This window comes from Abrus precatorius, unplaced genomic scaffold (assembly GCF_003935025.1).
Source record: "Abrus precatorius isolate BTA unplaced genomic scaffold, Abrus_2018 Scaffold10, whole genome shotgun sequence".
Taxonomy (NCBI): Eukaryota; Viridiplantae; Streptophyta; class Magnoliopsida; order Fabales; family Fabaceae; genus Abrus; species Abrus precatorius.
The window spans coordinates 6,695,449-6,708,913 of NW_020874292.1; the positions used below are offsets into that span (position 1 = coordinate 6,695,449).

At 32.6% G+C, this 13,465-nt stretch overlaps 1 protein-coding gene across 1 annotated transcript; it reads right to left on the minus strand.

Moving 5' to 3' along the window:
• Positions 1–1,620: 1,620 nt before the first annotated feature.
• LOC113846065 (probable LRR receptor-like serine/threonine-protein kinase IRK) lies at positions 1,621–5,488 on the minus strand. Its single transcript, XM_027473910.1, has 2 exons — positions 3,910–5,488; positions 1,621–3,272 (listed from the first exon to the last, which is right to left on the minus strand). The coding sequence occupies exons 1-2, from the start codon at positions 5,385–5,387 to the stop codon at positions 1,823–1,825; spliced, it is 2,928 nt and encodes a 975-aa protein (XP_027329711.1). The 5' UTR covers positions 5,388–5,488; the 3' UTR covers positions 1,621–1,822.
• Between the last annotated feature and the right edge of the window lie 7,977 nt (positions 5,489–13,465).

Sequence of the window (13,465 nt, forward strand, 5' to 3'; positions counted from 1 at the left end):
TACATTCATTATCCTACAGTTTCATCTACTTTCGCTTTCTTGCAAAAAGACTTGCTGGTTTGGAACATGCCTAGTTTATCTAAATAGAGGAAAAGAACAAACTAAGGCAAATATCCACCAAGGATTTATAACTAGCTATATTATTTGCCAAGATAATGGCATTCTATTCATCGTGGTAAAATACTTAGGGAGACTCCAATGGCAATAAATAATAAAGTAGAGATATTTTTCGGAGTGGGGGAGATCAAATGATAGGGTAAAAGAATAAGGATTTTTACAACAAAAGTGAAATTACTTTTGTTGTCCCTATTAAATCTGAAGAATATTTTTAAAATGCATGAATAAAAAGAAGTAAGAAATAGATAGAATCATATTTAATGTTTGATGTTTAAATAAAGGCAAGTTTTAAAATTATCCTGTCATTTTTTACAGATTATTTTTATTATTTTATTCTAACAATATATTTTAATGAGTGAATCAAGACATTCCTCATAATAGCAAGTTTACAATAAAATTATGATAATTTATTCTCAACTGATACAGCCTGTCAGCTAATAAAATATGTAATAAGTATGTGTTTAATTTATTTAATTTTCAAGAAATAATAACATTTTGTCAAATTTCTTTAAAAAATAAACAATTATTTTCTTAAAAGAATAATATCCAAGCATGCATTAACTCTTAACGATATCGTGTGAATAAAGTAAATTGCACATTCAAATTCCTTAAAAATCACAATTAAACTATATACAGATATGAAAGTGCTCTGTACGAGAGGAAGGAACATGGGCAGCAATATACCAGAAAAGAGAGCTTCTATTCCGACAACATCATATCGGGTAATATTCTATAATCCAATAACACAGATTTACCATTGTTATCGTGATCTTTCAGGCGTGCTCTGTCTTTTATTACCACCCACTTTTTCTCCATGACCCCTTTTCTTTCCATTCCATTATTATATGCAATGTTGATCATATTTTAAACAAATACTTGTTCCTAAGTGGGTGCTAAGAATCTAGGAAGTCCCAATGCTCTTAAATCACTTTTGACTTCTAAGTTGGCACTTGGCACTTTGTTTTATAACACATTTTTATAAATAAAAACATCTTGTCAGTCGTATTGTCAAAAATCATTCTTGCCTAACAACCATATCATTCCAGCACAAAATCAGTGCCACATGAAAGTAATCAGAAAAATCGTCAAACTAGAAACCGCAGTATTGATTCCATTTTTGTTCTTATAACACAACATAAAGCATGTTGAACTCTTCAATTCAAATATACACATGAACCTAAACAAAATTATCATAATTCAAATTATTATATGCAATTAACTTTTTCCAACATTTCCCTTCTAAAGAGAAATAAAAGTACATCCCAAAGTGATATCATAGGTAACGCTAGAGCATGTGCTCTTCGCATAATACGCCTCATGCAAAAGCGTACTAAAAAATATTTACTGTTATTGCTAGAGATACAAAAGCAAAATGCAGGCCAAAACAACAAGTGCGACACCATAACAAACAAACTAGAATATGAAAGATCAGTAATTGAGCAACATTTTTCAAAGGGGTGGTCCAAAACGGAACCCGGTGAAAAGGAATCCGGCATCCTAGGTGTAGCATAACAGAGAAATCTTAAAACAAACAACTAGAGACTAACAAGAAAAATATTACAATGAAAAGTAAACATTTTTCAACAAATAATCTCTCTCTCTCTTTCTCTCTCTCTCTCTCTCTCTCTAATAAATAAAACCGGATTCTTCTTCCCCGGACAACCCATTTTCTATCCTTCTACTAAAGAGAAAATTACTAGTTAATTCATCCCAACTCCTCTTGTCCTTCTGAGGGACATCTTATCAGCTCCAATATGTTAACCACTTCGCCCATGTCAGGCCTATTAGATGGCACTTGAGAAGTACATATTAAGCCTAGCTTCATCACAGGAATAGCTTCTTCTGCTGGGAACTTCCCTTGGAGCCTCTCATCAATACATTCCTCAACCCTGCCCTCTTCTAAAGCCCCTCTCACCATGTCACAAAGTACCACCACATCATCCTCCATGTATTCAACAGGCCTCTTCCCTGTAACAATCTCCAAGACCAAGACTCCAAACCCGTATACATCACATTTCTCAGTGATTTTCACCGTTTTGCAGGCAAACTCAGGTGCCATGTAGCCAAGTGCACTTTGAATTTTGCTGCTCAAGACATAACGATCTAGCATTGGTAACAGCCTTGCTAGACCAAAATCACCTACTTTGGGTTCACCATAACTATCAATAAGGACATTGGTTGACTTAATGTTATAGTGAATAATGTTGGAGTGGTGCAAGTGTGCTAAGGCCTTTGCTGTCCCAAGAATGACGTTAAATCTCTCATTCCATGAGAGGAAGTTTCCGCCTGAACCTTCATGGAGATGCTTATACAGACTACCACCCGAGACATACTCATATATGAGGAGCTGCAGTGATGTAGTCCAATAATAACCCTCAAGTTCCACAAGATTTTGGTGCCTGACTTTTCCTAATTTCTTCACCTCTCTTTCAAAATCTTCTTGAGACTTGACAAGACTTGATACAGTGAGCTTCTTTATAGCAACTGAACGTCCATCTCTAAGAACTGTTTGGTACACTGCCCCAAACCCTCCACGCCCAAGCTCACAATCCTTATTAAGCAAAGCATGTGCACCAGAACTAAAATCAGGCTCACCTGAAAACATGACAAGTTTGCCAGAGTTGGCATCTGTGGTTGGGGAATGGCTGAATTCATCCCCTGCAGAAAATGCAAGGGCAGCTGCAGATCGAGATGTGGAGGTCCGAACACGGAGATTGAGAACAGTAATGCTAATGACACCAATTACAATGACAGCAGCTGCACCAATGGCAATGAGTGCAGAAATGCTGAGGATGATTCTTTTATGGCCCAAATTTGGAGGCAATGAGCCCGGGCCAGAGTCAGTAGAAGTGTTGGGGTTTAGGACAATAGGCTTTGGGAGGACGGCAGGGCAAGATTTGTTCACTGCAGAGCCACAAAGGGATGGATTGCCAGTAACAGAGGAAGGAGAAATGGTGTTGAAAAAACCACCTGCCGGCAGTTCACCCTGAAGGTTGTTGTGAGACAAATTGAAGGTAAGAAGATTGGGAAGGTTGGCCAATTGCTTAGGAAGGTTTCCAGTAAGGTTGTTAAATGACAAGTCCACAGATTGCAGGTTGATAAGTTTTGCAATTGCTGCAGGTATTGGGCCACTAAGCCAGTTCTTGGACAGAATCCTACAGTGTACCAAATAAGAAAAGAGGGTAAGATAACAAAGAAAAAACAGGGGAGTGAGCAATAATAAACATAAGAGCAGTTGGATCTTGCTGTATATTTTTAAAAATTTAACTCAGGACTATAAAACCTACATAATGGTACCTATTAAGATAAAAAGCAATGCATGAAACTACAGTACCATAAACTTCAAATCCACCCAATAACAACAGATATTTGTGTACGAACACACACACACACACACACACACACATATATATATATATAATTAATCATTCATGTCACTGTCAGCATCCACTCTCCAAGATGTATTATGGACATATTTTCTTCAACCTTATTGTAAAAGGTTAGGAGTATAATTGAACTTAACACAGTTATTGCTGCTGAAGTAATAATACATAAGTATTTTAATGTGAACGTTTAAGTTAAAATAATAAAACTGCTTGCAAGACTAAATCAAAGCAGAGACTGTCAGTTGAGTTAAACAACCTTGCACTAAATATATAACATGCAGATCAGCTAAATCTGTCTGATGAGACTTAATTTGATTATGAGGAACAACATTTAATTATCTACTGTAAATATAAGCATATGTATAAAATGCCAAAATGAAAGATGGGACAGGGAAAAGGAACTTACAAAGTTGTTAACAAAGAGCAGTTCTCAACTGATGTTGGAATTTTCCCAATAAGAAAGTTCTTTTCCAATATCAGTTCTTTCAAGGACACAGCTCCTCCTATTTCCCAAGGTATGCTTCCGTTTAGCTTATTATAACTCAAATCAAGACTAGAACATGTTTTCAATTCACCAATTGCAGCTGGTATAGGACCTTTAAGAGAGTTATTTGCTAGATTCAAAACCTGCAAGCTGCTTAAACCTGCAACAGCAGACGTGATTTCACCAGAAAATGTATTGTGAGACAAATCCAAAACTTGAAGACTTTGAACCGCAACTTCAGCCAAGGAAAACAAAGGGCCTTTCAGGCTACCACTCGGTCTGTTCTCTGATACCAAAACCTTGTCCAAATCTGATTTGAAAATCCATGTTGGAAGACCTCCAGACATTGAATTCCGGCTAACATCCAATGCCAAAAGTCTTGTGCAATTTGCCATAGACTCTGGCAGATTACCAGTGAAACCATTTGCTGAAAAATTCAACATCTTCAACGACTGAAGATTTCCAATAGAGTATGGCACCTGGCCAGAAAATCTATTGTTCGAGAGATCCAATGTCTCAAGCGCTTTCAACTCGCCAATCCACTCAGGAATCTCTCCTGAGAAAGCATTTCCACGCAAACTAAGGTAACCACACAAGGAGAGTTCCTTGAAACCACCAGGGATGCCGCCAGAAAAAGAATTCTCCCCCAAATCAAAAGACCTCAAAAGCAAGCAGCTTCCAAATTCATCAGGAACCGTCCCAGAAAACCGATTCCTCGCCAAGCTAATGCTCCGCAAGTTCTTCAACGCTTCAACCTCTTTCGGAATCTCACCCTCCAACAAGTTCCCAGACAAATCCAGAGACCTGAGTGCACTCAAAGACCAAACCACAGGAGGCACAGAACCAGAAAACTGGTTAAGAGAAAGGTCAACCGAAGCAAGAGCAGAACATGACCCCAAAGTAGAAGGAACATTCCCAGAAAACTTGTTCCTTGCCAAGGAAACACTCCTAAGAGACCCACATTGTCGGAAAAAATCATCAGGCACTTCCCCTGAGAGACTATTGCCACTCAAGTCAATGACCCTAAGGTTATCAATGCTAGCGATGTTGAGGCTTATGCCCCCAGTGAGGTTGTTGTTAGCCAGTGAAAGCTTACGCAGAAACTGCAAGCGTTGCAAGCCTCTACCTATTCTTCCAGAGAGAGAGAACCCATCAAGGTTAAGCTCCACCACCCTGTTGGATCTAGGGTTGCATTTCACCCCAACCCAACCACCCCCACATGCACTCTCATCATCTTCGTTCCAAGATGCAAGCTTTCCCTTCGGATCTTGGATGTCGGCTTTGAACACAATCAGCCCCAAAACGTCGTCGTTCAGAGACGGGTTCAATGCGGTCACTACCACACAAAGCAACGAGAACAAGCACAGAACAAAAACTCTCATGTTGGATATCGCTCGCATTTTCTAACACTAAGCACCCATGTGAAATTGAGCTCGGAAAAACAAGACCAGCTGATTAAAGACTTCGAATTTGGACAAGGGAAGCAAAACCCAACTTCAGAGTAAGCTAGCCAAAACAAAGAGGGGGAAAAGCACAAGCTTTTTTTTTGGGGGGGGGGGGGGGGGGGCGGGGGGGCGGGGGGGTAACGGCTAGATTTGAAAGTGAGAGAGAAAAAGGAATGGGTCAATGAGATGAGTGTGGAACACGAGAGAACACTGGCATTTGCAGATGGAGGAAATGTAACGAAAGACCCACAGTAACTAAAATAAGAACTTAAAGAAGGTAAAGTTTGCACCAAACCCTAAATACCACTTTTCAAGCAAGGTATGGTTTTCCTATTTTTTTTCTGGGGAGCTTCAAAGTGAAACAAAGCAGAAAAGTTGAAGAAAACAGCACCAAGAGTGTTGAAGAAGACTCGATCCAGACTCCACCAAATGCAGAAACAGAGCAGTTCGAGTTAGCAGGAAGAGTAACCGAACAGAGAACACACTGTTACCTGCCAGAAACAGAACGGGTTTTCCGGTGACCGGAAGTTCTTCGCCGGTGCTGAAAGCAATCTCTCTCTCTCTCTCTCTCTGCTGTGCTGTGTGAGAACACAGACGATAGTAATATTCAGTTTTTATTAACGGCAAAAGAGGGGACCCGGTTGGTAGATAGAAAAATAAATTAGGACAAGGCCACGTGGCGAACCCATGTTGGGCTGCTGGTCCTACGTGTCTGACACGTCATCATTGTCAGTTAAACTTTTGACGTGGATGGCTTACCTGGCTTTTCAATTTCCAAAATTGCCCCCACTTTCTTCTTTTTTTTAATAAAAATCACCTTTATCTTTTGATTTTAAATTTCCTTATTTAAAAATGTTTACGATGTCAGTTCTCTATGATTTCCGCTAGAATTAGAAATTAGAAATCGTTGGTGGAAAACAGAGATATTTCTTTGTTTTTTTCTTTATCACTTTCTGCGCAGAATGGAATATTGTTAATTGAATAGAAGAACTTTAATCTCTCAGTTCTTTTAGAAAATCCTACACGTGATTGCACGAGTAAAAGTCCGTTTTCTTTTTCTAATAAGCACTGAAAGGTAACCCATTGATTACTTAATTGTTTAAGGTTGGCAAAATAAAAGTAGTAATTTGTTACTCTCAGCTGAAATTAATTATTTATAAATAAAAAATTATAAAAAAGTAAATTTATTTTATTAAAATTATAAAATACAATAAATATTTTTTAACAATATTTTATTATCAATAGTTACATACTTATCTCTAACCCTTAAAAAAAGTATAAAAATAATATTTTAAATATCTCAAAAAATAACAATATTTGTTCTTTAATGACAGAAGTGTATGCTCTCTGCAAAGTTTTGAAGCTCTTTTTTTAATAAAACACATTGTTGTTATATTGATTCAAAATTTGAAAAAAAATAATCTTACTAAACAGCACCTTAGAAATACTTGTTAAAAATTACTAAAAATATAAATTAAAACGCATTAAAAATCATAAAAAATATTAATAATATTTAAAAATCATTTTTTATCTTTTAATCATTATCTTAAAGACATATATTAGTATTTATCTAAAAAAATTCATTAAAGCTTTCTGTTTGCTTTTTGGGTGGAGACTTCAATTCTATCTCTTCGATCCCTTTATAACGTAACTTTATAATTGAAACGCACAATTTAGTAAATGATTATCTCATTGTAAAGGAACGAAGATGAGCTGGGAAAAGCCTATGAGATGTGTTATTATATTTATAGAGTGGCTATCTAAATGACAAAAATGAACCTTAGGGTCTTGAACTACCACCACAATGCACGTTATTTTCAAAATTGAAAGACTACCATAAACCAAAGTAGAATATGGAACAAGCTGAATCTCAACAATCCCGGTTGACCGAAAGAGGCATTGATTTGGTTGAGTACGTTGAACTTCACTGCTGACTCAAGATATGTCTTAACAGAAAACGAGATTTTGCATTGAGGAGAAAGCTCCTCTTTAACTAATGGAAGCTATAATAGTAAACAGCACAAGCATAGTGATATGCTGTTGATGATGGCATGTGAATTTAATATGAATATATTAAAAAGGGTAATGGGTAATATAGGAAAAAGGAAAGGGCATTTTGATAGTTTAAAAGACTTAGAGTGAAAGTTAGTTGGGTTGAATAGAGGGAAGAAAAAGGAAAAGCAATAAAGGGAAGTAGGTGGCTATGGTGGGTGGTGCAATTAAAGAAAAGGGAGAAAGATGTGCAGAAGATGGTGGAGGATGAATGGTGTGGAGCAGTGCAATGCAGAAGTGCGCAGAAATCAAAGGGGGACAGATCTTTTCATGCTTTCTTAAATTTCATGTAGCAACCGCAGCTCAGGGTCCCCTTCTCTCTTTCTCCCCCACCATTGCAAGCTCTGTGGTTTCTCAGTTGCTCTTAATTTTACCCCACCTTGCAACAAATGAACAGATGTGTAGAGGAGAAATGCTAGCAAGATATTTTTTAAAAATACACTTTTTTAAAAATATCTTTCGTTAAATAATATTAGATTGTTATATTTTATTGAAATATTAGATAATATTTTATTTTAATAAATTCAATTTTTTTGTCTATATATGTTCAAAATTACTTTTTTCTTATAAACTAACTTGACTAATTTTTAATATAAATAGTATGTGTATTAATTTTTTAAGCAGAGTCAAATATTTGACCATAATCAAATTGCCATATTACTATCATTTCAACCACTGCTAAAGAGTTTCGCAGTAGCTCACTTTGTGGCCATAGATTCAACATTGTCACCATATTAGTCACCTGTTTACTTAGAATAAGTTCTTGCTCAAATTCATCTCAAACATAGACATAACTCCAATGCCCTATTCTTCGTTTGGACACATTCGAACTCCTTGACATGACAAAATGTTAGATTTATCAGACGCATACACACTAGACAAGTGTTAAACATATTTTCTTATTAAAATAGTTACAATATTAAGTATGTATGACGATAAATTCATTTTAATTAACAATGTCTATATAAGGAAGAAATTAATTAGGTCAAGTCCATTGTTTTATTTTTCTTTACTTTTATTCTGACTAAATATCTACTTTATTAGATTTTAACTCGCTCTTAATACTCGTAACTAGTTTTTTTCACAATCAAAGTAACATGTTTATATTAAAGAACAAAACATGGAGTAAAAAGTGATATATTCAAATTTATTGGAAAAGATGAAACTAAAAAAATAAAATTGAACCTACACATTAGCCACTTAACTATTCTAAATTATAATAGTTAATAACACGTTTCTTTTTATTTTCCATATTTTAAAATAATTTTATATTGAATGAATTTTATTTCAGTTTCATTAAGCAAATTAATTATATATTTTTTTATTTAATTATATATACATAAAACTTATATAATTATAAATAACGTGTTACAATAGTTTTTGTCAAATTTTTATTATTATCGGTGCTTCATATAATTTTAATATTCAGAAAATTGGATTGTCAATATCAATCAAGGAGAATTTGATTAAAAAGGATGTTATGATTAGCTTAGGCATCGTTCATAAGTTGGCCAAGAAATAAAATATAACAGCAAGAAGAATATTCCTAAGAATAACAATTTTTTATGAGACAGTGCCATTATATCGTACGCACACAACGTACAAATAATAGGCTTGCTTTGTAGAAAAGAAAATGAAGGGATCACCGAAGTCGAAAAGGAAAGGAAAATGATATATGCATAAAGTAGTAGTTGGTGTAATTTTTATCATTAGAAAGCAAACAAATTATTAGAATAGGTTATATTTTATAATATACATAGACAAACGAGTAGAAAGAAATACGATATTTGGACTTTCGTGATTGATCATCATGCAATAACTTGAATCCCATTTCCCATGAAAATTGTTTGTAATACCATTGAACTTGTAACATGGTTGTGTCAAAAGACTATTAAGTCTTGTTTTTATGAAAATACTTTAAACATTTTCAATGGTATGATAACATCTAATCAATTAATTAGATTTTGTGGAACTAAGCCTATTTTAGGTGATTTAAGGCATGTTCTTAATTTGGGGCACTGCCCATGACATGACAGCAACATCCGTTACATCTTTCACTGTCTTTGCCAAGCTTGACGACTTTTTCCTCTTTGTTGAATCTCTCTTGTTGTTCTCTACGTTTTGGACGATCGAAGTTTTGAACTCATGGTTGCATGGATCCCTTTATTTTCAAGTTTTATGATGCGTTTAAGTAAATAATCTAGTTAAAGTTCAATAAATCATTTTTATATAAAGATTTATAACTGTTCATAAAATTTATTAAAATAAATTCAAAATTTATTAAAATAAGTTTAAAAACAGTATAAACGTCATAAGTTATGTTATAAATCATTTTAAATAGATACTAAAAATTTAAATTTTTTCAAGATTTTCTTAAATTCTATTTTCTTGTCTCTTATGAATTTGACTACGGAGTTTAGTTGTTTTATTTTTTTTGTATTCTTCCGGGAACATGTGTAACTGTGTTTTATATTTAAGGTTTGGCAAGTCTTGATACTTGATTTGTGATTTTCCTATTTGAATATAACTTCTTTTTTTATTTGAGCTTATTTTATTGTACTTATTAATAGACAAATGTTAATTAATGTCTTAGAGAAATTTTTTATTAAAAATATTATACTGTATTTTTCAATGCATTTTAACGAATGTTTTAAAGATATGAATTAGTAAGACCTTATTTTATATCATGACTTGTTCAATTTTGATATGTTTTAGTTAATTAATTGACCAGTGACCATTCACATCTAATTTACAGAATAATAGCATTGTTATATGATCAATTATTTTCTTTTTACTAGTTATTGAATTAACTTAAGCCTCTTGTTTCTTTAAATTTTCTTACTCGACTTTTTTTTTTTTACTAATTTGAGTAACATGTCACTTTAATTCCTTAAATAATGGATACTTGCCAGTTCAGTCTAAAAAAATATTTTAAAAAGAAGAAAATTTTAGTCCTTAAAATTATAAGAATTTAATCAATTTTGTCTTAGAAATTATAGGCACCCACCAATTTAATTCATAAAATTACAAAAGAAAATAGTCTCTAAAATTATTAGCGTGATAAGAAAAATGTCAGCATAATGCTACATGCATGATTGCTCGTCGTAAAATGATGCAATTTCAAAATTAAGAGCTAATTTTTTAATTAATTTTATGTCAAAATGACTTGTTTCTAATAATTTATGGGATTAAAATTATAATTTTTTATAATTTTTTGAATTAAATTGACATGTATCGATAATTTTAAGAAGTAAAATAATTAATTTCTAATAATTTCATAAATTAAAATATATTTATAATTTTTAAAACTAAATAGACAAGTGCCTGTAATTCCAGAAACTAACGTATTACTCTAACCAAATTAGATGTTTTGATTAAGAAAGAGAATATTATTAACAATTCCTGACCATTTATATTGCTAATGGGGTTAAAAATAAGTGATTAATAGTTGATAAAAATTTGAATCATATAATTGAATACAAGTGAAACCAAAGTTTCAAGCACTCAATGTAACCCATTGTTTAACTTTAGATTATTTGCACTGGCTGATGTAACATTGTTTTCCTTTTATTATTTTCATAATTCAATTTCTTACATATTGCATAAACCTACCTTTTTGTTTGCTTTTTTTTCTTGCTTAATGTTGTTATGAAGTACACATGTTTCAATTGTTAGAATACATAGCATAAGAATTTTAACAATATAGTAATGATTTAATTTAAATATTTCAACAGTATAATATATATATATATATATATATAATTCTATTAAAAATATCATTAATTAATTTAAAAGTCGTATTTACTGTATATTCTAATTAGTTAATTAGTTATATCAAGAAATATTTTTCTATATTAATAATCTATTAAAATAAATTTTTAAAAATAAATTAATTTCTTGAATATAATATTTTAGACACAAGTGTTTTTATTACGGGTGATATGATGCACTTTCCCATAAGTGTAATTAATTGCATGCATTAATCTCTTTTTTTGTTTCTCATCTATTTGGCTTTTCGTCTTCACTAAGAAGTTATAGCCACAAACAAATATTACTTTCAGTCTTTTTTATAAAAAAATAAAATAAAATTTTTTCTTGATTCTTATTATAAGAAACAAATTAATAGATTTAAAATATATTAGTTGCTAATTTTTTTTATTAGTATTATTAAATATACAAATTACTAACTATACTATTTAATACCATAAATATTTTTAAAATAAAATTTATATTTATAAAAAATATAACTGACTTAATTATTTTACTTGATCCTTGTAATTTAGTCTTTTATTTGTTATAAAAAAAATGAAGATAATATTATTTAACTTGTAATTATTGCAGTAAGGAAAATAATTATTAATATATAATAACTTGCAACGTCATATACATACATTTAACGACGTGAAATTAAAAAAAAAAGAGTTGAAAAAAAAGGTAAAAAAATTACAATAATTACCTTTTTACCAATGACTTCTCGCACATTTCTATATCAAGTTTGAAAAAGAAGTGATCATATTAAATATATTTACTTGATCAACCAAATTTACCAAAACTTAAACTGACTTACCATAAAACATAATTTTAGAACATACTTTCACTAACGAAAAGACACGTCATTTATACATAATTCAAACGATAGTAAAATTTTCTATCACTTAATTACAACCATAATCAAAGAGTATAATGTACAGTTTAATATGCCACCTTTGACCTTACATGTAGAAGTATCTCAATAGTCATCACTTGTTTAAATTGGGGCTAAACATAAATGTTGTCGGTAAAGAGAGCAAAAATGTTGTTTAAGCTTTTCTTTAAAATCAAATATGTACAAAAGTCTCAGATGATGAAATAATTCGATCACATTTTTCTTATAATCTTAATTATATAAATCTTTCATTGCATCAAGAACTCATCATCTGCTATAGTATCGAAAGTAGATTCCAAATCATTATTTAACGTATTCAGTGTTAGAGCTTTTAAATATAAACAATATATTTTAAAAAGTTATAAAATAATCATACTCCATTGTTTTAAAGAAAAAAAAAAAAGATGTGATATAGAAAAAAAGAAACCTTAGAGATTGTGGGACGTGTCCAACCTGCACTATGGCGAACCTTATATCGGCACGGTAGTTATTTGGATGTGAATTTGCGAAGGGACAAGAGAGAAAATGAGAAGAAGCTCGTGAGTTGCATTGAGAGGCAGCAACAACATCACCCTTCTCTTTGTAATTTTTCTTGCTCGTACACTGCCACCATTTTGTGGAGCTGTGGTTGACTCCTATGTCCCATCCTATGTATCTCAGCCACTCTGGTCTTATGTAGCAACCAACAGAATAAGACACTCAACTCTGTTCTCTATTTTCATCTAGTTCCTCCTGCCATGGGGGCAGGTACCCATCACTTGTATTTTTAGTTCTAACAAAGTCTCCTTCCTCTTTAATTTCATATTGCAAGTACCATGTTATAATTAACAAGACACATAATAAAGTATTGTAAAAGTTATTATATTAAATGTTATAATTTTTAATTGATGGTCGATTAAAGACATAAGCATGGGTAAGACCACATAAATTTTCAGTAACAAGGACAAGTACAATAAGTGTGTGGCTGATTGGTATAACTATAGAATGAAGAAGGTAGTAAATGTTTTAAGGTGGAGGGAGACAAAATTCGAAGAATGTCAATGCAATAGAGACGGTCATAACGGACCAAGCAGTAAAAGCCAAAACTCTGGTGTCGTTTGGGCCCATTTTAAATGTAAAAGCATTTGCGACTTCCAAAATCAAAGTGGAAGAGAATCTCTCAGCTTTGGCGATTGTGTATTGGTCAATCCTTACACAAACAGGCTTTACAGCAATGCAATTTCTCCTCAAGTTTTGCTGCTTATGTATCTATCATTATCAAAGCAAAGGACCGTTTTGCTTTTCACTGTTTGGACTTTCGTCCTTCTTCCACAGTGCTTCTGCTTCACCTGGTTCC

Coding starts and splice junctions, on each gene's coding strand:
- LOC113846065 (XM_027473910.1), bottom strand. CDS start 5,387: ATGCGAGCGATATCCAACATGAGAGTTTTTGTTCTGTGCTTGTTCTCG. Junction 3,273..3,909: donor TGCTCTTTGTTAACAACTTT/GTAAGTTCCTTT, acceptor GGTACACTGTAG/GATTCTGTCCAAGAACTGGC.